The 24,571-nt window shown below is 43.7% G+C and overlaps 1 protein-coding gene across 8 annotated transcripts in view; it reads right to left on the bottom strand.

The window, feature by feature from the left end:
- Positions 1-22,465, bottom strand: part of ANO1 (anoctamin 1) — a 71,060-nt gene extending 48,595 nt beyond the window's left edge. For 2 of the 8 annotated variants that reach the window (XM_030273501.4, XM_072929506.1), the window contains exon 1: positions 22,223-22,465. In XM_030273501.4, coding sequence (XP_030129361.1) covers positions 22,223-22,280 — 58 coding nt within the window. In that variant the 5' untranslated portion in view covers positions 22,281-22,465. The remainder of the gene's footprint in view (positions 1-22,222) is intronic. The other 6 variants (XM_030273504.4, XM_032748574.3, XM_030273502.4 and 3 more) reach the window with 3 other exon arrangements.
- Between the last annotated feature and the right edge of the window lie 2,106 nt (positions 22,466-24,571).

The following is a 24,571-nucleotide window of genomic DNA, read 5'->3' as shown; positions in this document are numbered from 1 at the left end:
TAAGACAGACTTATTTTGAAATATGATTGTGCTCAACCTTTATATAAACAAGGACATCTTGGCAAACTCAAAGAGATGTCCAAAAAAAAAAAAAAAACAACCTTTTTTTTGTAATTATGATGACCATGTAAAACACTAATGGAAACAGAAATAATAAAGGGCAACTCTAGTCCAGTATTTTATTTCCAAAAGTGTGAGACAGGATTCTCCTGTTTTGCTATCTTTCTGTTCATTATTCTTTGAGAAATCATTCCCAGAAAGAGCATCACCAGAGGGGTATCAGTCTTCCCATGACAAACCCTCAGCACTCTCTCCTTACTACTAGAAATGAATCCTCCTCCACAGAGGAAACATCTCTGAGCACCACAAAAGTATGGCCCAAAAAAATGAAACTAGAAATTATAGATTTTCAAACAGCATATCTTTTCTATAGCCAAATCTTCTTTAAATTCCCAAATTGCAGCTGTTCCACTATGAAAGAGCCCAAAATTCATCACAGGCACGTGATGGGCTGCCCAAAGATATTCTGGGTAAGAAAGGAAACAGCAGCTCCTCCCAAGAGCAAGCATTTGACATCAACACAGAGAGAAAGAGAGAAAACATTATTTGTTTTCATATTTCCAGACAAAGACATTGAGGATGTAACCTTGTTATTTATGCAGGGTCAAGGTTTCATTCTAGAATTTAGGAAAGGAATTTATTTTCCCCTGAAGTGTGATTAAGTTTATAAGCCTAAGACAAGTTTTGATTGTGTTTTTTTTCTGTTTTGGTTAGCAGAATAATATTTCACTTTCTGTCTTCTCTTTTTTTGAAAAAGGAAAATGTGCTGTTCATTTATCTGGTAAATGTTTATCCATTTTGTGTTAAAAACCCCTAAACAACATAATAAAATGGAATTAAACTTTAATATATTGCTTATCTTCAAGCACTGAAACACTTAGAAAAACAATACTCTGCATGAAAAAAAAAAGCCCCGTGTTTTAACAATATGTTTAGGAAAGGAATTGTTTTGGATACACTAAAGAACAGTATCTGTTATTCCATAAACTTGTTCAAAATATGATGTAAATGGCTATTTACAAACTTTATTGTTTTTTAATACCACATACTCTATGTTGGTGGGTTTGTTAAACCAGTTTACAAAACACATTTTTGTCAGCTAGGTTTCTATTCTCATGAACAGTCTACAATTTTAGGGTTTGGGGTTTTTATTATTCAAGCTCTTTGGAAATTATCTTGAAGTGGTTACTTTTAATCATGCAATAAATGTATTGCTGATGGAGAGAAAGGAAAGTTCTAACTTGCAGCAATGATGTCAATACAGGTATTTTTAAGGAAGAGAGGGCAACTAGCTTAATAAAAACAAAGGTATTGCAGTTCTGATTGACTTCAAATCTGACTGAGAGAACAATGCTAGCAACATCCTTGGGCCATTTGCTTTACTGACCTTTTGGATGTCTGTGGCCTGTAGCAGTTGCTGGTTTTTATTATGTTATTGCACAATTGCACAAAAATACTGCATTTTTGTGTTTGAGGGACAGACAATATTTTAAATATTTGAACCAGTTGCAGTGGGTGAAAAAAAGATATTTGATGAGGTAAATTTTTGTTTTCACACTGCCAGACTCCAGCCCAATTTAGGATTAGGGCATCTTTCCATGAGGGTAAGGATGGACAGAGGAGTGGGCACCTCACCACAGCATCTCCCTGAGCCAACACACACTTCTGATGTTTCTGCACCTACTTGTTTTCTTTGCCTGATTTCAACACAATTTTTATTTAGGTGAAACTAACCCTTCTTCCCTGAAAACTCTCATCTCTTAACTGTATTCCTTCAGGAAATATTTGTAACTCAGGTCAACAGTTTGAGTTCTTTATGCCTTTTCTCCTTGCAGGCTGGTTTTTGCCTGTCCTTGGGACCAGAGACAGGCAGGACAGTGAATGCCACTACAGCACACCTCCAGGCAGTCCAACCAGATCCTACAAGGAAATTTCAGAGCACAAAGCCAAGTCTTCTTGATAAACATCCCACAGTGGTACAGCACAAAACTGTGTTTTATGGAAGGCTGGATGCTAAAATGGTACTGAAAACCAGAGCCAATGTAAGACTCTGCCCAAAGCCTTCGGAGTGCCAGTTCTCACCAGAGAAAATACCTACAGACCCAGGTTGTCACCCTGAACATGATGCTCCAGTGGGATAAACATCATCACACCCACTCCAGCCAATTCCCACAGCCTCCATTGGGATCTCCCCAGCCTACAAAACATGAGTGCTTTCTCTGCTAATCTTTGCACTTGCCAATCAGCCATCAGGCTCTTAGAAAGGACTGAGCCCACAACCTTTTAAACAAGATTTAAAGAAGCCAGGCAGCAAAACACAGCCATTTGAAGAAAAAATCTGTGTCTGAAATGCTACTTTTAATGGTAAAACAATGTCAAATCAATGTCTTGCTGGTTTGACTGAAAGGCACACTTCTTGCTGATCGAGAGTCTTTTGAGCACCTATATCCTGTTTGGCTTCTCTCATTTATGCCTATTTATTTGGGAAATTCATGGTGCAATTCCCAGAGGTTCAGATGCTGTATCACTTATCCACGTCAATAAACAATCTGGAGCACTGTTTAAATATGGAAACACTTTGTAGCAGCACAACCAAAGGCACTGGCTGTGCTGCTGCTGTGCCCGAGGGAAAAAAGGGAGGGGGGGAAAGGGATCTTTTGGTGAAGACAGCCATTTATCTTTCATTAATCCACCAACACCACTGGGGCACACCACACAGCTGGAAGTTTTACAAATTCTGCCCATCCTGCCCTTGAGCTGGAGGCTCTTCTTGTTTGGGTAAGGATATAATTGGTTGCACCATTTACTGACAGTTCTGCTCCCTCCTTAATTTTTAGATGCCAAAACTGAATCTGTTTCTGCTGACATCCCAGAGTCTGGGGTTTGGAAGACACTTGGTGTTGAGAACTTCCAGCCGCCACTGGTAGCAGAGGAGCTCTCAGAGCAGAGCTGCAGAAAGCAGTGTCCAACCAACTGGAAGCCAACACCTTAAGGTGAAACTGCACACCCACTGCCTGTGCACCCTGTGCCCAAACACAGCACGGCTCCTCCCTTTCAAGGAACACCCACAAAAATATCTTTCTCCTGACTGTAGAGCTTCAACAAGCCCGTCAGAGCTCCCAGCACAGTGTAAAGTGTTCTGCTGGAAGACAGGCTGCTCCTAATCTTCTCCAGAGCTGTCACCTGGATTCCTTCATTCTGTGTCTCAGGATTCCTTCATTCTCTGTCAGTACAACTGTTCCTCTGTGAGAAACAGCTCAGAAAAAGGAAAATTACTACTTAGGGTATGTCCAGTGAAGATGAACAAGAAACAGCAGTTTTTTTCTCGGATATTGCCTGCAGCACACATCACAGCTGTTCATGGGAACTCAAATTTAAACAGATGCAAAATGACAGAGGGGGTTGTGGCAGTGATGGAGGGAGAAGCTTCTTTTCCTAGGACACAATAAAAGAACTAAAAATCTACCCCCCCTCATTACCCACTTTCCCCATCCTACACTGGATAGTCAAGAGGACAAAGAGTAATGAAGGACAAATAAAGTGCACAAGTGATTAATTAACATTTAAAGCACTCAAAGGAGTCATTAGAGATGAGGTTCCAAAGCAAAAGTTCATGCTAGGGCAACAGTGCCCAAAAAAAAACCCAAACAAAAAAAAAAACAAAAAGAAAAAAAACCCCAAAAAAAACCCTCACCAACTATTTTTGTAACGGTACTTGAGAAATTTATGAATGGGATTCTGTGATGTGGTTGCCTGAAATAGCAAAGATTTGGACATGGTGACCCCAGGAGTTCCTGAGAGCAGCTGGCACAGAGGCCACGCGTGAACAGAGGGTTCCCCACTGTTCCCTCTCCTCTCCTATCAGTATGGGCTCTTCCCTCTGAGTTACAAACAAAATGCAGCATCAGCATAAGGCACCTCACACTAGGACCAGGACGATAAATATTGCCCCAAAACCAACAACTCTATCCAGAAACCCAAAGGGAACTTTGCAAACCCCACTGGCCAGATGCCTCTCTTCCTCTACTTTCTTCCAAGACATATTTTCCTGGATTTCTTTTCATTTTTGTTGCTTTAGGCTATATGGTACACATTTTTCTTGTGAAAAGATGCTTGAAAGAGGATAAAGTACTCCAGGTCAGGCTTTTCCAGCCCTGAGCAGCATTACTGCATGTTCCCTACACAGAGATATTGTCAATTTATGTTTAGTTTATGAGTCCTAGACCCTTCTTTGAGGAACTGCCATTTAACTGGCTAATTATCCCTGCCCAGATGGAGGATTTTGCACTTGTCTGGTTCTCATCTCCAGTCCTGGGAGCACATCCTTTTCCAGGAAGATAAGCAACAAGTCTGCTTTAACAATGCAAGATTTAAGGCTGCTGGTACCAGATCCAAACCTCCACAGACACAAAAAGCTGGAGGGGGAGGCAGCGACTTCACTGGTTCATGTTTCAAGAAGAAAGTTTTGGTGGGGCGATCTGTCATCAGCAAGCTTTATTTTAGATCTATTATCAACTGTCCTGCCATGTCCAGCCTAAAGTTGGCATAGAGGAACAGAGCTGCCATTAACCCCTCTGGGTGGTTTTGTTTTGTTTTGTTTTTTTTTGAGGAATTTGATGGAAATACAAACCATATGTGACCATACTGAAAGCAAATGAAACCAGTACTTTTGAGTGGCCTGGCACTACACAGATCCAATACATAAAATTGTGGAATAGGGGCAGAAGTTTGGGTTTTACACAGTAAAACTTAGGAGGAGTAAACCTGGAGGAGATTCTTCTCTGTAAACATGAGAGCACATCTGACATGGAGATCAAAAGAAGAACTTACACTAATTACACCGAAAAACAATCAGTGCTCCAGAACAGATAATAATGAGAAATGAACACTGCAGAAAACTTTGATGTACTTCTTAGATAACTGTGGTACTTTAAAACTGGATGCAGTTCAAACATTTAAAACATGTCAGTCTGAGATCTACATTTCAGATTGAGAATGTGTTGATGCACAAGTAGATTTTAAAATAAACACACGGTGGAGCAGAACACAAACATGGATTAAAAAAAAAAAACCAAACCCAAACCCCTGCTCTTCAGTTAAAACTACCCTGTTGGAGAGGCTTTAAAACCACTTCTCCTTAACACAAGCTAAACCCAAATGCCAAATTTTACTGAAATCATTTGTTAATAATTCTGTTTGCAGCCTGGATTGGCTGGGGTGCCTGTTGACTCAGTGCAATTTGAGTCACAGGCACAGCCTAGGTCACACTGCCAGCTCCTGCTCCCACCAGCAGGCACAACACTAAGGCAAAACCTGTCAGTCCTGATGGAGGAGAACACAAACCTGTGGATATTTCAGCAGGCCATTTGTCTTGCTGATGCTAATGAAGATTCCTCAGGATAGGTAGGTCTGGTTCATTACTGACTAAGATGTGGGACCAAGCTGAAAAGGTGCTCCCAAAAGCATCAGTAGTGACAGGATGAGGAACACAAAGAAAAAGGACAGAACTTTGGAGACTTTCAAGCTTCTCTAAACATACTTCCTTATGCTCCTGTTTAGCAGTGAAATATTTTCCTGTAATACCCTTCACCAGAAAGTCACTTAAAGCAAAATAAAGAACTAAAAAGACAGCTAAAGGCACAACTAAAAAGACAGGTAAAGCTTTTCTAAGACTGCAGCTGAATGAAATAGGTGAAGAAAAAAGCCACCACAGGGCAGGAAAGAAACATTCCAACAGCACCATCAATCCATCCATTTACACAAGAAGTAATGTACATGTGATACACTTCATTTTCACTCTCTGCAGCCAAGCCATGGGAAGTGGATTTTCTCAGTATCATGATGTGACTTTTGCTGGGCATCAAAAAACACATGATAATCTTAAAAATACAATGAAAATTCAGAAATGCTATTAAAAACAAAAAGTGTTTTCCCCCCCACATTTCCTATTTACATTTCCTGTGCTCTGAAGTTTAAAATTACTATAAAAGTCCCATCTGAGGGCATGGAGAACACAACTGGAAGAGGTCCATGAGCTCCACAAAAAAATTAACATAAAGATAAATCTTTAGAGCACTGTCTCTATATAAACTACAAGACAGCACATGCTGCCAGGACTATCCTTCAGCAACAATACAGTGCCAGCACCTATTGGACTGTTAATGAAATTAGCCATTAAATTTAAACACGTTGGAGGATGGAGAAGAGCCTGTGGCTCTCTGATTTTAATTATTTTGCTGAAGAGGGGCTAAGAGTGTGTGTGACAACTCCAGGGATGAGCACAGCACATGGGAACAGCCTTGAATGAAGCTGCTCATGCTCCCTGTTACATCAACACTCCAGGAAGTACAGCTTTTCAAATTTAAGCAAATTAACCAGCGGTCCTCATTAACCCAGCCCCCCTTAAGGACATTTGACACAGGGCACAGAGTGGGGCATCAAAAGGGACACAGGGGCGCTTTCAGTTGCAAGCATGCATGGGCTTGCTGCCACCAGAATGTCCTGACACGTGTCCATCATGTCATTTTCAAAACAGCTGCTGCCCATGGGCACTGTTGGAGTGTTTAATTACATGGAATAAGCATTGAGGGCCCAATGCTGCTCCAGCTCCAACGCTGGGCCACCAGCAGGGCCACCACGCTGGGCTCTCTCACCCCAGGTGACAGCACAGCTGTCACCTGCAGGGTGGCTCCTTCCAGGTGCCCACACCATTTATTTCCTGCTGGAGTCCATCCCCTGGAGTGCTTCTGGAGCCAACCAAACTCACAGCACATGAAATCTGAACATGCATCATGACAAACATTGGTTTCCTTTCCTTAAGAGGCAAAGGAAAGAGCTCTCATTTTATTTTCAGGGTGCAACAGCAGCCGGCACCAAGGAAAACAGAGGCAGAAATACTTTTCTAAAGCCCTTTCCAAAAACATTTGCCATCTGCATGCTGGATGATGGACTGTGTTCATACACTGTGTGATTCCAGGAGCAGATTTCAGGGATTTCACATTTCTGAAGCAGTTGGGAGTCAAACATTTTTGCAGCCCTGATTTCTTTTAATCAATTACTGCCTACTGGTTACAGAAATATTAGAAATCCTACAGTTCATAATTCTTAATGTCCAAATTCATTATTTGAACACAAAAATCTGCTGAGACAACATGAACCTCCTCCTTTACCCTAAGAAAGGATTCCTGGAGCCCACGCAGCCAACTCCCAGGTGGCAAGCCCTGTTCACATGGAAATGTTAAAGAGGAGAAACAATATCAGAGTGCCCACTATGTTTATAATTATATCTTTAATAACATTCCACCTCCTTTCTAATTTTTCCTCCAGGTTCCATTTTTGGCCTGTTCTCAGTGACAGCCTCTCACAGGCATTTCCAAATGACAACACATACTTTGGTGAACTATCAGTTTCACTTGCTCCACTCTGATTTTTACTTGATGGCAGCATTTATTTTTTCCTGGCTGGGATATGAGTTTTATTCCCTCATAAAGAATAAAGCAATTAAGAGATAAGTGCTCTCAGAAAGATTTAGCAGGTTTTAGTCATTCAGGTACACACCCATCTGTTCACTTTTATCTGGAGTTTTTGATGAGTTAAAGTTTTATAAGGACAGAGGAAGGAATGACAGGATTGAAGTTTTAAGGTATATGATTGCAGAGTAAATTAGGGTGGAATGAAACAGCACTACCAAGTCAAATGAAAGGTAAAGGCTGCATGAAGCAGACTCAACCAATAAGTGATTGATCAAGTGTTGAAGCAGGAGAATGCTGAGGATTGGGCAAGATCTCCTAATGAGCTAAAGCAGGTATTGCTCTAAGGTCCCTGCTCCTGAAACCACACACGATGGAAAGCAAAGCACTTTGTTGATGTAAGGGCTCAGAAATGCTGCAGTTATAACCCTCATGGGCCAAGTTCAGCATTTTCTTGTATAAATTCAGTGAAGAAAAGTTGGTATTTTCCTCTTTTTTCCACAGAATTTCTTCACCCTATCTCACACTGCTGTGCACCACAACTAAAATACAGAAAATGCAAAGTGAAGCCCTTCCTCACACAAATTCTGACAAGCCCTCACTGCAAGACACCAGCTGGAGCAGAGCATGCTGGATTCAGAACACACTTTGGCTTACGTTTTACAAAAGCAGCCTCTCAAGCCACACTTTTCCAACCAGTGTGGAACCCAGAAGTTATGAATATGAAAGAAAACTCTTCAGGGCTAGGTTATCCTCCCTCTGGGTCAGACTCTTTGCTCCCTCCTCAGACATGCCTGGAGGCAGCCTGGAGATCCAGCCTGTAGGAATGCACCGGTTTCCCACAGCGAATTTTGGTGCCCTCCAAACGGCGTGAGTAAATATTCCCTAAATAAAAATTATCTCTGGATCATGCTACAGATGTAAAACAAATCAGGCTGTGTAAGATGAGAAGCTGGAAAAGAGAGATCACCCAGATTTGCCTTCTTTCAACAGCTTTTAAAAAAGATCCTTTCCCCCCGCCAGGTGCAGCCTCTCTGGACTACCCAGAGGCTCCCACATGGATCCCAAGAGGACTCTTACATTCCCGGGCACAGCATGTAGCAGAGGGATGGGAACAAGGGGCACATCTCCTACATCCAAGGAACTGACACCCCAACAGCATCCAGCTGCTCTGTGCATCCCTTGCTACTTACCCCATATCCCCAAACTTCACAAACAGCTGGGGCACTATTGCTATTTTTAATGAATAAGAGAAGGTATCAGAAGAAAAAAAAAAAAAAAAAAAAAAGAAAGAAGAAGAGACACAAAATTAAACAATCTACCCTAAAATAAACTCTGTGGTATTATCTGTCTCTTGTCAAAAAGTTAGTAGGGAATAAAAGTGACAGACTGTCTACTGAGATACATCCCATGACCAAGTGACACACCTAAAACTTGTCAAAGACTTCCCTCTGATTATGTGTCTGCTTATCATTAGTGCCTACATGTGTTACATTACTGTATACTCTTGGAGGGTGGAAGCTCTTGATTTATTTCTTGCAGGGAAAGAACACTTCTTTCCCCCACCTGATTTCACCCTTCTGATGTGATAGGTCTTTGTCTGTTCCTCACATAAACCAGAGAACTCCTCGACTAAAACCAGACTCTGTCTAATTATTTTCCCTTAAAAATAAAGTCAATAAAACTGGCAAATATGAACAAAACTGGAACTGATCTATCAAAGAACTGTAAACAAATTTTCCTCCAGTGCACATTCTTCACATTAAGGAATTACTGTTGGCCAGTATTAAAACCAGACAAATGATGGGGTGCTTTGGTGAAAGAGGGATGAAACAGCTCATGTGGAGAAGTTACAGAAATGGGTAAACGAGATGGTGCCTCAGCCCAGACAGCAATTAGCTTTTCAGAACTCGGTGTCTGGTGTCCAGCCCTGCATGGAGGGCCCCTACAGAACATCTCACATCAGAACTGGAACACCAGGCTTGGCCAGCTCCACTTGAAAACTGGGCTTTGACCACAGCTTTGATGTGGCTGTGCACTGGGTATGTTCCCATGAAGTTTTAATTATTTTTAAAACTGCGGGAGGGCAGAGCAAGGACACCAGGAGAGCTCAGGAGAAAAGTGGTGCTATGGGGGAAATCTGGAAAGGGTTTCCTCTGCAGTGTAGCCAAAAACATTCAGAGGGATTTTAAAACTGTTTGCAGATGAATATCTGTACTTTTTTTTTCTGAGAAGAAACTTTAAATTAAAATTAAATTGAGCAAATAAAGCAAGCTAGAGCTATTGAAATAGAAAGTGTAAGGATCTTGGGAAGGGGAAAAGAGCAAGATAAACACTTCACACTGGACAATGCACCCAGGAGGGCAAGTACACAAGAGTTTGAGTCTGAGCAAGAGCAAACTGTGTGTCAGAAACCAGTCTACCTACACCACATCAGCTGGACAGATGGAGAGAGAGATCTTACCTGTTAACATTGCTAAGACCAGATGCAGTACAAAGATCATTTTGTTTCTTCATTATCTCTTCTTGGGGAGCAATTGAAACTCTCTTTTCCAGACCACGAATATCTACTTTTATTTGTTTTTGTCTCAATGCAACCTGAGTGATGTCATGGTAACCCAACAACAGCAAAACATTTCTCTCCCAATGCTATGAGGAGTCCATAGGCCAGGGCACCAGAATTCCCTGCCTTCCTGGACTGCTCCTCAGAGCATCCCAACACCAGCACAGCACTGCTTCACAGGATTCTATCACCCAGTGGTATTGAGTCAACCAGAAAAGTGCCTTCAGACATGAAGTGAAGAAAAATCCCATGCCTTCCTAGAAGGAAGTGCAGGGGGCAGTTCAAAGCTGAACCCTAAGAAAACCCTGGTCACAGAGGGGTTTGCCTTTTAATATGGTTTAGATTACAGTCCTATCTGTCTCCACAGCTTTGATGAAAGTCTTGTTTTCCATGTGAACAGAAAAGAGTGAACTAAAACATGAACTCAAAGAACTTGACACATGTACATGTCTCAAATGTACAAACAACTGGCTGTTTCCATAGAAAAACCAGAGAACAAACTGAAATAACTCTAAAAAAATGAATTCCTAATCTTGTAATAAAGGCCACATGGTCAGCTCAAGTGAGTGCAGTACTGGAGAGGCAAAACTAATCAGTTTTACTCAAACACCAATACTGATTTCATCTCTTACTTCACCTCTTGTTCATCCCAGGACACATTCCTGTGGAAACTGCAGGACTCACCTCTTACTCAGCAGAGCATTGGCAGAATTAATTATTGAATGTTTAATCAAATCAAATTGTGAATGAATATACCCTGGAGTACAAGTTCATGGAAAACACAAAGCAAACCAAACATCATCGACTGAATTTTTGTGGTTGAATCCAAACCTCTTATCTGTACTCACTGGAACCATCCTGATATGGACTGCACACAAACTTATTTTGTACACCAGAGTCAAACACAGGTCAACAAAGCAGAAAATCAACAGAAATACCATTTGGAAGCTGGATATTACAAATAACTCTTGTGAGATTTTAATACCCTCAGACTCTGGATTTTGCCCTGATTTGGGGATAAACTGATCTTAAAAATCCCACAAGCCCAAACTCAACCTTGCTTCCACTGGGCACCACTTTCAGCAAAAAGTCATTGATCAATAATCAGTGGCACTGTAAGTTCAAGCAAGAAATAATAGCAGCAAAGGCTTTGGACCTGAGCTGAAAACCCATTTAGTTAAGAATATTTTATTGTGGAAAAGCACATGGAAACAGAAAATAAGTTAAAATGATAAAGAGACCTGAATAGAAAACCCATGGTTATAAATGGACCAGTCACTGTGAGCAGACAGTTCTGTACATCCACATCTGTTCCAGTTCAAAGCAGTTCATGTGAACCAGGGGAAGGAACTATTTTTTCCTTCAGTGCTGCAAACCTATCTGCAGTCTGGCCAGGGCACAGGGTAGGAAGAGGGAGAAACCACAATCACTGGTGGTTTCAATCCAAGTTTCAAGAGATGGAGCTGCCACCAACATCTCTTCTTGCTTTTTCCTATTTTCTCCCCCATATTAAAACACACATAGAAGAAAACAGCAACATTTGCAAACACTTGTGGCAATTAAAGCTGTTTATTTTTGCTAAAAGCAGGCTTAACAAAAGATCTGTTTTTGTTCCTCTGCTCACAGATAGTTTCTGTTTCACAACTGCCCCTTCTGGGGCCACTTTGATGATAACGTGGGAAAAACAGGCAGAACAGTTAAACAGGGAAATAAATATATAAAAATAACGGGGCTGCTTCAGGACTCATTCAGGTTCCAGAAAAGCTCAGATTTCCTGCCTGTGGATAGCTGAAACATTTTATCTACCCAGTTTGGTCTTCGTTTCTCTAATATCCTCTTTTCTCCTTCCTTTGAATCTTAGTATTTTTTTTTTAAGTAACAAAGAAACCAGTGGCAAGAAAAATGTGGTGCAAAGAAACAGAAGGAGCACTCAAAAAAGGGGGAAAGCTGGAATTAGCTCCCTGTTTTGCTCTGACAGCAATGCCATACTTCAGAGGAAAGACACTCCCCTATAATAATCTGGTCATGAAAAGTATTTATTTGCCTACTTACATTATTAAATGACTACACACATACAATCCATGGGATTTAAAAGTTGTTGTTTTTTTTTTTTTTTTAACATCAGATCGTTCACATTGAGGTTGAAATATGTTTATAGGGTCCCTGAGTTTATTTGCCACAGGAAAAACATGAAACTTCCCGCAAATAACTCTGCTCCTGACGGAAAACCCGCTCAAGTCAGTCAATACTGAGTAATTGCTGGACTGAAATCAATCACAAGCTCCCAGGAACTGCTTCAGCTGTGTTTTGCTGCAAATATCTAGTGCTGTGACTGATGAGGAGCTGAAATCTTCAGCTACCATTAGACATTGCTTCCAAACTGGATGGCAAAGCCTCCGCTGGAGCAGAGCTCATGAGAAGCTCCCCAAAGGCAGAGATCTTCACTTCAGCTAAAGAACCCTTAAAACCCCTCACACAGATGCACAATGAAGGAAGGGGCAGGGCTGGGGAGATAAGTGCTGCTCATGCCAGGAGGAGAAAGCGCTGTGGAAGGTGGGAAGCTGCTGCAGGTTTCCCTTAGACACAGAGGCATGGAAGCTGTCAGGGGGCACACACGAGGGTCTCCTGCTCAGCTGCCCACTTGCTACCAAAACCAGGGCTATTTGAACACTTAAGTGCTTCTCTGGATGAGGGCCAGAGGGTACAGGGAATTGCAGGACACAGACCCCAGGAACAATTCTGAGAAAATGTACTGAAAAGGGAGAAAAAGAAAAGCTTTCATTAATTTATATTATCAAGGCAACAAAGATCTTGTTTTAGAAACTATAATCTGGTTCTTCTAACTGAGAGTTTCTTAGCAAGATGCTACAAAGAGAAGCTTTAAAAATTAAATTATTTCATCTGCCATTTAGGAACTACTAGCTTTAAAAGGCTTAGATTTGATTTCTATGCCTCTGGTATGTAATGATGTTTAAAACCTAAACCAAAACCTGTTTCTGCTCTTCCTCTGGTAATTAGTAGATGGTCTCTGGTTTTCATTATCCAACTATTCATTTATATTGTTAGATGGGCTTAAATGGTTACGATTAGTCAAAGATACTTTATCACAACACAAAAGAGACAAGTCATTATGGCACTGTAAGAACAGAGCACAATTTCTCTTGCAGCCAATGACTTGTCATTATTTTCAGTGTGTTTGAGAAAGCAGATTCATTCTTAAAAGAAAATGATCAGCTGCAAATTTACAAAATAAGCTATTTAATTTTTTTCAGTGTGATGGCACTCCTCAGTCACCTACGAAGTAAGCAGCAGAGTGAATAAGCACAGGCCAGTAGTTCAAACTCCATTTCTGAAGTAAGAAACATCTAGAACAGTTTTACCCTGTGTGATCTGGGCCAGACACAGAGCACTCTGCTTGTTTCTCACCTACACAGTACACAGGGTCATACCCTGGACAAATGTTCTCTCAACTGGATCCATTTCAAGTGAACTAAAATGACAGTTTTGTTCTCTGTTGCCATCAAACCAACCAATTCAACATATTCATTCTTGTCATATGCCAGAAGTTCTGCAACTTGAATGCAATGCTAATGGAGTGTTGGGCTGTCACAATGTCTCCCTAAAGTTTGTGAAGTCTTCTAAGATCTGTGGATACAGAAATACCTTCTAAAGCACATACAAAAGGGCTGGGACATGATTTTGGTGTTCAGCCTCTTAACCTGGGAGTTAAAGGAGGATCTCCTGTGTATCCTTGAGTACAATTGCTCAGAAACAGGATCTGTTCCTGTTCCAAGAGCCCAAACATCATCTAAAACACCTCAGAGCACATGAAGTCAAATATTTCTCCAAAATGACTGAATGTGAACTCTGCAGCACAGGAAGAGCTGTCTCTGTTAGCTGAAGTGTGTCCTGGCAATGTACCTCAAGCTGCTTTCTCGTGCCTTTAGCTGGCCTCAGCTTTCTGGCAAATGGATTATTGACAGCAATAAAGATTCAAAGAAAAAATAACATTTCAAATCTATGTCCCTGTCAATGCTATACCCTAAAAGACAAATTGTGGGAGCCTGCAAATAAAACCCTGCTAGTATAGTGCTGATACCCAAAACCCCAGAAACCTTGAAATGAAGTTAAGGATTACTCAATTCACACCGTCTGTACAATCAGTTATGCTGATTAAAAAAAAATGGAGTATATGGACACTCACTCATCATTATTCTGTTTGCCAGTAAGAGAGATACTCCCAAGATATATCCTGGAAAAGGAAATGGTGCTTAGCATGTTTTAACTTAGATTACTCACAATTTTTAATGAGTGGACAAAATTACAGCATCTTCTGCTACTGTTGTACAGAAGCAGCCTTAAATTTCACCCAAATGAGACCTCTACCTAAAATTCCTGATAACAGTCATTTATTTTCAGGTCTGTTTGATTCAAATTTATGGTAGGTTTGGGGCAGAAGCATGATAAACTGACTGTAGGCCCTAGGAGAATAAATTTGTGAACATATATTGCTTGAGATGATTAAAGAAAAGTAATGCTTTGGATGTTGGTCTGATGGACCTTAGGAATAGTGTGAGAGGAATAATTGACTGCAATCTCACTTTTATTACTTAGTGATCAATTAACCTCAAGAATTCCACTTCTAATGATATTTTTTTAAACACTTTGCACAGAGCTGCAAGGTCTTACCACATTAGAGGCAGATGCAGAAAGCAGCTTTCCCCTACATTCTGCCCGTGCCATGTATGAGACCCCTCAGGCACAACCCCAGAGCCAGCCCCTTCCCTCGCTGACCCTGGAGCTGCAACTCCGACACCTGGCGAAAATCCTGGAAAAAAACTTGTTCCACATCCTTACTTTGTGACTCAGGCTCGTTTCTGTTTATGCTCTTGTGAGCTGAAGAATGATGACTAGTAGCTATATAGATAAATAAAGTATATTAAGTCACAGGAAGTAAAAAGGGAAAACCATTAATTTATTTTTAGTAACCTGTTCTTGCCATTCATCAGAAGAAGAACATCCAAAAGTTTGCAGTAAGATACAAGCATCTGGATGGGGTTTGCTGACCACATACCAGCATTCAGACTACTCACAGAGAAGCATTTGCCTTCTTTAGACTAGTCCCAGACTCGGTGCCAGGAACACAGGATACAGACAATAGCGGAGTCATTTCCACTAGCAGGAAAGGGTGCTGTCATCACAGAGGCTGAAGCTGCTTGGTCTCCCCCTTCCAGTGGTCCTGCAGTAGATTCCTCCCTACAGAAGCACCTTGGCACCAGCTGGTACATCATGAACAAGGAAATGAATAGGAAAAGTGGGTGCTGTCCACACACCTTCCATCAGCAGTTCCCACACCAGGTCAAACACCAGGGAAAATGTCCCAAGGTCCAGGTTGCCTCCTCCATATGGAGAGCCCAAGTCCTGCATCCCGGCTGGGGCAATCCCCAGATGCAGAGAATGGACTGAAAGCAGCCCTGAGGAGGACTTGGGGTTGCTGGCTGAAGAGAAGCTCAACTTGAGCTGTCAAGGTTTGCTGGCAGCCCAAAAAGCCAAACATGTCCTGGGGTGTCACAAGAACAGCGTGGCAAACAGAGTGAGGGAGGGAATTGTGCCCTTCTACTCTGAAACACTGCATCCAGCTCTGGAGCCCCAACTTGGAAAGGATGTGGATGTGCCGGAATAAGTCCAGAGGAGGCCATGGAAATGCCCCAAGGGCTGGAGCCATCTACAGAGCCAGGCTGGGAGAGCTGGAGCTGTTCGGCCTGGAGAAGAGAAGGTTTGGAGAGACCTTAGAGCTTTTTCCACTGCTTAAAGGGGCTCCAGGAGAGCTGGAGAGAGACTTTGGACAAGGGCCTGGAGTGCCCTTGGGGAATGGCTTCAAACAGGAAGGGCAGGTTCAGATGGGATATTGGGAAGGAATTATTCCCTGTGAGGGTGGTGAGGCCCTGAAACAGATTCCCAGAGAATCTGTGGCTGCTTCATCCCTGGAAGTGTCCAAGACCAGTCTGGACAAGGCTTGGAGCAACCTGGGATAGTGGAAGATGTCCCTGCCCATGGCAGGGGGTGGAACAAGATGACCTTTAAGGCTCTTTCCAACCCAAACCACCCTGGGATTCTGTGACTGTGGCAATGCTAATCAAAACCATAGAGATGATGATTAAATCTGGATCTGGATGCTCAACTCCCAGACACTGAGTGACCTCAGGACACCCACACACCTTCCCCTCCTCTTGCTGGTTTGCCAAAGCAGCACCAATCCAACAGTGGAAGACCTTTTGAGGCCAACAGCGCCATGCTGCACTTGTGGTGAATTTAACAGGATTGCGTAAAAGCTTCCATCTCTTGTGGCCCGCAGAAGTAATTTTTTTTCTGGGCAGTCATACCACAAGCATAAAGTCACACCATATTTTGAATCTTTGCCTTCCAAAATCTGGGAAGAATTGCAAGGCATGCTCATTGACATGTTTTGTGGTGCATGGGCAGCCAAGATGCCAAAGTGCAAATGGTCAGATACAAATATGCAAAAGGTTTTTCTCTGACTGTCAGTGTTGCTCTGGACAAGTGTCTTTAACCACCCTTACTTCAAAGTAGTAAAAACTCTAAAACTTTGAATGATGCTTAGCCCTGAAACTTCCACCTTGGCTCCCTTTTCACTTCTTAAGAAACATTATAGAACTCCTACAATATCATGTTGAAAAGTAGAGTTTAAAATGTATTCAGAGTTTATTATTTTACTTCCATTATGTCACTGAAGTCACTATCTGCTCACTCTTCCTATTCAATTTTTAACAGTGTGTCCTGAATCTGCTCTGAAAATGTAATTTAGTTGCTAGACTTTTCCCCTTTTTCACTAATTGAATGCTGTGGAATGAATTTCTCTCTCCCTGGCACATTTTCTCTTAGTAAACCTTACTTATCAACACATGGATCCCTATTGCACATTGCAAGCTTGTTCTGCAAGCAAGATATCAGCTGACGTCAATGAAGATGTACAAGGGGCACCAAATATTTTGCAACATGTTTAGAAAACAGAGTTTTTTTTCTTGTTTTGGTCTGTACTCATCAGGATACAAATAGAGGGAGAGGTAAACCAGCAGGACTGGGAGCCAGGAATACATAACTCACATTGTTGTGTATCACTAATGTCGTGGTAGAAGTCCAATAATCTGTAGGGTATGAAAAGAGCAGTTGATGCCTGCTAACCACTTAGGCTTTTCATAACAGAGTTCAGGTTTTAAAACTCCCTCAGAGCACTTACAGTTGTGTGGAAAAAGTCATAGGTGTTTGTGTCAGTTTGAAAAAAGAAAAGAGCTGGAGTCTGAAAGGCCATCTCAGTAATTGTATAAATTATTAATATACCACAGATAGGAATAAGAATGTACATCCAGGTCCTTGCACAGATAGAGCTGCCAAGAATAAATCAGATGTGTAGATAAGGTAAGCAGGCAAAGATATTAAAGAGGAATGGCACTGGGTCTGGTGTTTCTGCTATCTTTCCATCAGCTCAAATCTGGAAATAGTTTCTGTAATAGCTGGAAGGACAGACTGCCACAGAAAGTTCAAAAAATGTGAACTGTGGGAGTCCAAAGAAGACAGCAAACACTAGCATGTGGGCCAGTCACAGAGGAGAGGCAGGGACAAGCCACCAGAAAGAGCAAAGGAAGTTGGAACACATGGAGCAGCACAAAAGCATGGAACAAAGACAAGATGAGGACGGAGAGGGGACACAGGTCAGCTGCTGCAGAGAAAGGCTAAAGGTGCAGGGATGTTAGGGCTCAGGGAGAAGGGCTGGCTCTCCCACCACTACTTTCAGAAATAGAGGGATGAGGGATACGAATCTAAGGCTAAACCAAATAAATAAGAATCTATTTCCTTGAGGGCATGTGGACTCGCCCAGGACGCAACCTGGTGACTAATGCAGAGGAGCTCTGCTTCCTGTGTATTCCCAGCCCCCCGAGCCAGGCAGACATTGTGGTTGTTGCTAAAAGGCCCACATTGACCATAAATTATCTCGCAGGAACAATGGAGACACCACTATCTCTGTGCTCTTCAAAGCACCAGAACAAAGTGGCGCAGTGTTAGTGGCATTGCTCAGATCTAACAGCTGGCACAAGATGACTTAGCACCACTGAAAATAACCCCGTGACAGGGCCCCAGCAAAGCTGCCAACCCCTGAAAATTTGTCATTTGTACAGCCCCCTCCCCTTGGGATTTGTACCTATGACAGAACTGCAAGTCTTGTCCTGATCTCCAGTTTGGCTGCAAACATGGGTGAGGTCGGGGAGGCGAATAATGCCACGCCAGCTGAACACCTTCTGCAGTCTCAGAAATCATACAGAGCTCTTTCATCCCACTTTGCTGACATGGCTTGTATAATAAAATGTGAGGCTGTGAGCAGAAGGGCTTTGTCAGAATCCCTGAAAACACTCACAAGAAATAAGGAGTGCGGTGACTTCTGTTCCTGGAGTTCACCAAACCAGTGGTGCACCTATGACCTGACCCAAGAATTCTATATGAAATGCAAGTTTTGATAGTGTAGATGTACTTCAAATTCCCAGTCATCTTGCTTGAGGACACTGCCAAGGACTTTGGACAGGCTTTCCTCTGGAGCCTGCTCGGTGCCTTTGGCTTTCCCAGATCTCATCCATGTGCTGACTGCCCTCTGTGGCAAATGAGGATATTAGCAGAGGGCTCAGCCTTCCAAAGGCACAGAGCAAAGATTTATGAGTACCTGGACAAGAGGGAGCAGGCTGCTGAGCACTGTGTGGAGGCTAAGGGGTTCTCTTCGCCCAGGAGTCACAGACCTTGCTGTACAGTGTGATACAAGCACCTCTTCAGCACTGTGACCTCTGTGAGAACAGCTCCTTCCTGCTGGAGAGGTTTCTGGTCAGAGCTGTATCCCAGGGGATCTCACCCAGGACCCAGCTGTGCAAGATGTCAAACATGCCCTGGTTAGTGCCAAGTATCCCCAATAAAATGGGAGTGGGGCCAAATTTGGCTTCCATCAGCCTTTCACACAGTAAAGCTTTTCCTGCCTATCACAGCCCCTTCCTTTCTTCCTCTCCCCAAAGTGATCCTAATTAAAAGTGAGCCTTATTTTCCAACCACAGCACATCCCCAAGCATTTCCTTTTCTCAAAACTGCCAGAACCCAAAGGGTGCAATTCGAGTCAAAAGGGACATTTTTCCCTTCCCGATGCCAAAAAAACACTGCTGCTTCCCAAGGTTACCCTGCTGCCTGCTTCTGTTTTGGCACGTTGCTTTCCCCCATATTTCACATCACACACCCATGCAACCTCAGTGTGTGGCCCCAGAGCTCTCCACCATCCTCCCAGCACATCCACCACACGATGCCCCATTTCCCACACCCTGATGCCCAGTCAGAGCTCCCAGGGACTGCCAGGCTGCCCTGCTTGCTGCCAGCCTGGGGCAGGACAGGGAATGCTTCCCGTAGCACAAGCCTGCAGCCCGGCACCAAGTCAGAGCCACTGTCCTGGCCCTGTGCACGCTCACCCCCAGGAATTAATAAGTTATTATGACAAATTAAAATATTAAGTTAATGATGTGCATGACTGCAAGTTACAGAGCTGGAAAAGAAGTCCTAATTAAATCAATACAGTTATTAGTCCCTTGTCATCTCTGATTAATTATTAGCTTAATATGCTCTATCATTTTCACTGTTAATGGAAAGAGCTGCAGTGCTACCAGGGAAAGATGGGCTGTACACACCAGAAACCTATGGAGACATGCTGGAACTCCCAGCTCTGGGCTGGACAAGGTCTTGCAGAGAAGAGAGGAAGAAACATTTCATTTTTGGGGGCACTGGTCTGACATCATTTAAGTTTGTTTTCAAAGGGGGCAGATGTTTGCTCAGGGGATTTCTGACTGCTGAAAGGTTAAGGGGTAAAGATTTGACTTCTAAAGCTGGGCTTAGTCCTGGGCACTTATCCCAGTGCCTCCAAACTTTTCTCTGCAGTGACAGGATATCACCATGGTCCTTTCAGGAGCCAACATGCCCCTCCCTTACCCCAGAGCCCACCCCAGTTGTGACCATCACCCCATCCTCAGCAGATGCACTTGTTACGCCATGCACAGAGAAGGAGTGGGCACCACAATAAACTGGCAGGCATCAGCTGTGGTGCCTGGCTCCTCAGGGCACAGATGTAGCTCAGGACACCTGTCCTTTCATGCCCCCGACAGGGCCAAAAATAATGTGTTGAGCTCACTTTTCTCCTCTGTAGCAATAACTGAAACAGTACTTTGGGTTGAGGCAACAGATAGTATCTACCCAGAGCCCAGGGGAACAGAGTTTCCCTTCTGCTTTGCTGTCTTCCATCATCCTTTCACTGCGCCAAACTTTTTCCTAACTCCTTGCAATGAGAAGGTTTCCTTTGCTGTCTGCAGGAGGATTTTTTTGAGTGCAAAAACTTCAAGGATGGGTCTCCATATGTCTCTCCAGCAAGTCACAAAGTGAATTTATACCACAAATGCTGCTATGTCATTAGACAGGAACTTCATTTTAGAAACAGCTTTTACAAACAAGTTCTTTTGGATAGGTTATCAACAGAAATACAAGCACATGCTGCCAAGAGCAAAACTGCTCCTTGAACTCATCAATGAAGTTGTTCATGCTGCTAAGGGGTGATTCAGTAAATTAAATAATGTCTTTGCAAAAGACTGTGCTTCTCAAAGACAAAAAGCCACTCAAATAATTTCTCAGGATCTCACCACCCTATCGCTGTGATTACCTGGTGATAAATTGCCACCTGCCCCATGAGTAATGGTAGTTCCAGTGCCATTTTATCGTTTAGTACTCCTACTGATATCTCTGTTAATGTACTGCCACAACACTTCAGCTTCCCATGATCTACTTGCCTTCCATTGCAGTTGTGCAAAGTTGGAACTCCTTATTTCCAGGAAGAAGTTCAGGTGGGACAACCAGTATCATGCAGAAACCCTGTCCCCTGCTCCTTAGATATAAAGCCCACCTGTTTTATTTCAGACATTAATGAAAAAGTTTAAATTCTGAGTACTCTGGCCAGCCTAGGTTTGATGAGTAAACAGCACTTCTTCTAGAAATGGGCTGAACTCCAGAGAAATATTTGGCTATTTAATGAGCAGGCTCTAGGATCACGGTTTTCGTGGGAATCCAAAAAGAGGGAGTAAAGAAAAGGGCTCCCTGTGCTATTCTTAGCTGCAAACAGCTAGATTTGGAATTTTGATTGTAAAGCATGGAATTTATAAATGGTGCCATGCTAAATTTACTTCATTTGTATACAATTCAGCCGGATAATCAGAAGTGTTCCAGCACGTTCCTGGTTAGCATCTCAGTTCTGGTTTTATTGTCTCCAAGCTAGTAGAAAAAATGCATTCAGTAAATAGTGCTTGCAAAATTTGTGTCTCAGTGCGTGTGCACAAAGGTTTTCTATACACAGATTTTATATAAACGCGCATGTGGGTGCACATGCATGCACACAGACACTGAGCCGTGATTTATTTCCAGAGGGAAGCCAAGGAAATTCCCACCCCCTACCATTTAAATGATCTGCTCTTTGGCTCCAAATATTCTGCAACTTCTCAGCCAAGGAATGTATTTTCCCCTTCCAATATATATAATTTATTTTGCTGAACACATTAGTTAATGATAGTGAGATACATGATTTATCCAGTTCTATAAAAACATTACTGACAATCTCAGACAGATCCATTTCATTTAGCAAGTTGGGTTTTTGGTTTTTTTTTTTAGCTCGTCTTCCGCAGCACGGTGTGAATTAACAGCAATCATCAACTCAAGGATTTGTCACATATACTTGGTACTCCGGCAATTTTTCATAATTAGATTGGCCTCCCGCGGTTAGACGAGCTTTTAATTATGATATTAATATAGGTTAAAAGGACTTCACAGTGTTTTACGCTTTGGGAGGCAGGAGGGGGAAAGCGGGAGGTGGGAGACGAGCTATTTCACTTCACCGGTACTCTGTGGCGATTATTTCTGGATTTTTAAAAATAGTCGATGAAACGCTAATAATAAATCCCTTATCGGGACGGCCGCCCGCCGAGCCCGTCCCCGGCCGGGCAGGAGCGCGCCCTCATCCCGCACCTTCCCCAGCGCGGCGGCGGCCGAGACTTACGCGGTCCCCAGGGCGCGGCGGCCGGCAGCCTGCGCAGGTGGATCTCATCCTTCTCCATCGCCCCGTCCGAGCTCCGCAGCCCGCCTGCCACTTGGTACCAAAGTGAACTTGCCAGGATCCCTCCTCTCGCCGCTCCTCCTCCCTCGAACCACCCCCCCGCCCCCCGCCGCTGCTGCCGGGGCGGGCGCGCTGCTCCGGGAGCGGCTCCGCGCAGCGCCCCGCCGCCCCCGGGCACACTTTAAATACGAGCGCCGGGCGGCAGCCGGCCCGGCCCGCCGGAGCGCGGCCCTCCGCGGGGAGCCGGCCCTCCTCCCGCCCTGCCCTGCCCTGCCCTGCCCTGCCCTCCCGGTGACGCCGCGGCTCTCCCCGCCCGGCCGCCCCCCGCAATCTCCCCGCAATCCCCACGCGTACCTGCGGCGGCGGGGCTGACCTTGGGCGCGGGGCGGCGGCGCCGGAGCGACGGCGGCAGCTGCGGGCGGGGACAGCGCGGCCGCGAAAGGTCAGCGCGCCCTGCGCTGCGGGAGCGCCCGCCCGCGCCCCGCACTCCGAACCCCCGCGCCGCTTCCACGGCTTTTTTTTTTTTTTTTTTTTTTTTTTGCCCCTGCACCTTCCCGTTGTTCCCGGGATCACTCCCCTTGCCCAAACCGCGGGCTGGACACTCCCCGTGTTTCTCACAGTCCCGGTGGGAAAGGTGACGAGATTCCCAGCTGGGAGAGCAGGGTTAAAGTTCTCCATCCTCTGTGCCGGCAGCCAGGGCAGCCCGTCTCCCGGGAAAGTTTCTTCTCCCAGGTCTGGTCCTGGAGGGATGCTCTGAATGTCGCCGTACACACCAACAAACTCGGGCCCCCAAAGAACAAAATTTTAAACTTTTTTTTTAGAAACGTGAGGTGTAAAATAGCTGGCGCTCACTTTTTACACCTCCCGCTGTGTGGCTACAGTATTTGTACAGGGGTTGGAGTAGGATTTCAGGTCATTCCCCTTTTCAGCGCCCCACAGGGATTCCCTGCTCCTCTCCAAAGTTACAGCTTGAGCCCGTGCTCTGCTGCAGAAACCCACTCAGGCAAACCTGACACAGATTTCTCTGCACCATTCTCTGACTGCTTTCTCTCTTTTTTTTTTTCAATTGTAATCTCAGACCAGCACTTAACCCTCAAAAATGCAAAGCCAGGAGTATGCAAGGGCTCTGCCAGAAGGAAAGAGGCTCAGCAGGCTTCCCAACTTCTGTCAGGCAGCCCCCAAGTGTCCCACATTTGCAAGTTCCTCTCACTGCCATGCTCTTGCTGTACCTAGGCCCTTCCTTGTCCACTTGCATCCAGGGAAATTGCAGGGACATTGCTGAGTGGCATCTTGCAGGTGGCACTCACCCCTAGGCTACAGATCATGGTTCAAATTCCATTCTGAATTCCCCTTTGCTACTGAAAATGTTGTGGGTTATGGCTTGGGTATCTCTGTGGGGCTGTTTTTTGGAGAATTGTAAAAGCATCTTTCCTGGTTTGGTTGGGGGTTTGACAGCAGAGGCAGAAAACACAGTGTGGTAAATGCATGAACAAGGAAATTTATGCATATGGATTTTCCCTTCATGGAATATAAGCCCTAGAGGCCCTGAGTCAGGACGGTTTCAGGCAACATTTCCTATCTTTTTTCCTCCATTTTAACTTTTGGTCTGGTTTTGGGACAGTTTGGATGGGACTATTTTTAAAGTGCACATCACTGGGTTTAATTTTAGCAGGGGAAGGGGCAAGCAGATTGTGTTGCACCAAAGCCTCACTCACCAGCTCTCTTAACCCCCAGATCAAAGGCACTTGGGAACATGCTCTTTTCCCTTCGCCTGTAATTAATTTATTTTGGATGAAGATGTGCCACAGACTCAAATGTGGGCACGGGACCAATACATATATTTGTTTTACAAATGTGAGACACAAAGAGAGATCTGGGAATCATACTAGATTCCAGTATCCCATCCCATCATGACCACAAGCTCTGTGAGCATCTGCTGGATAGAGCTGGGATGGGAATTCAGCCTGGATGTATGCACAGGGCCTTCGTCATTGAAGTACCACCTTTCCTCGTGGACAGTATGCTTTCAGTAGGCTTTCCCTACTGAAAGCCCAACCAGAGGTAGATCAGCTGATTCATGACATAATTTTGTAGCAGGTTTTAGGAAGTTTTTATCTGAGTCAGATTTTGAGAATTAAAATGTGTTTTCAGGTGTGTATTCCAGCTTCACTCCTGAAAAAAAAAAAAAATAAACTGACATTACTGCCTCATTTGAGGTGTTTAATCTTAATGAGGATTATTTTTCTTGGTGTCCTGAAAATTAAAATACATTAATTGCCTGGTATTATTTTA

The sequence above is a fragment of the Taeniopygia guttata genome, chromosome 5 (genome assembly GCF_048771995.1).
Source record: "Taeniopygia guttata chromosome 5, bTaeGut7.mat, whole genome shotgun sequence".
Classification (NCBI taxonomy): domain Eukaryota; kingdom Metazoa; phylum Chordata; class Aves; order Passeriformes; family Estrildidae; genus Taeniopygia; species Taeniopygia guttata.
This window is presented reverse-complemented; position numbering and strand designations above follow the sequence as displayed.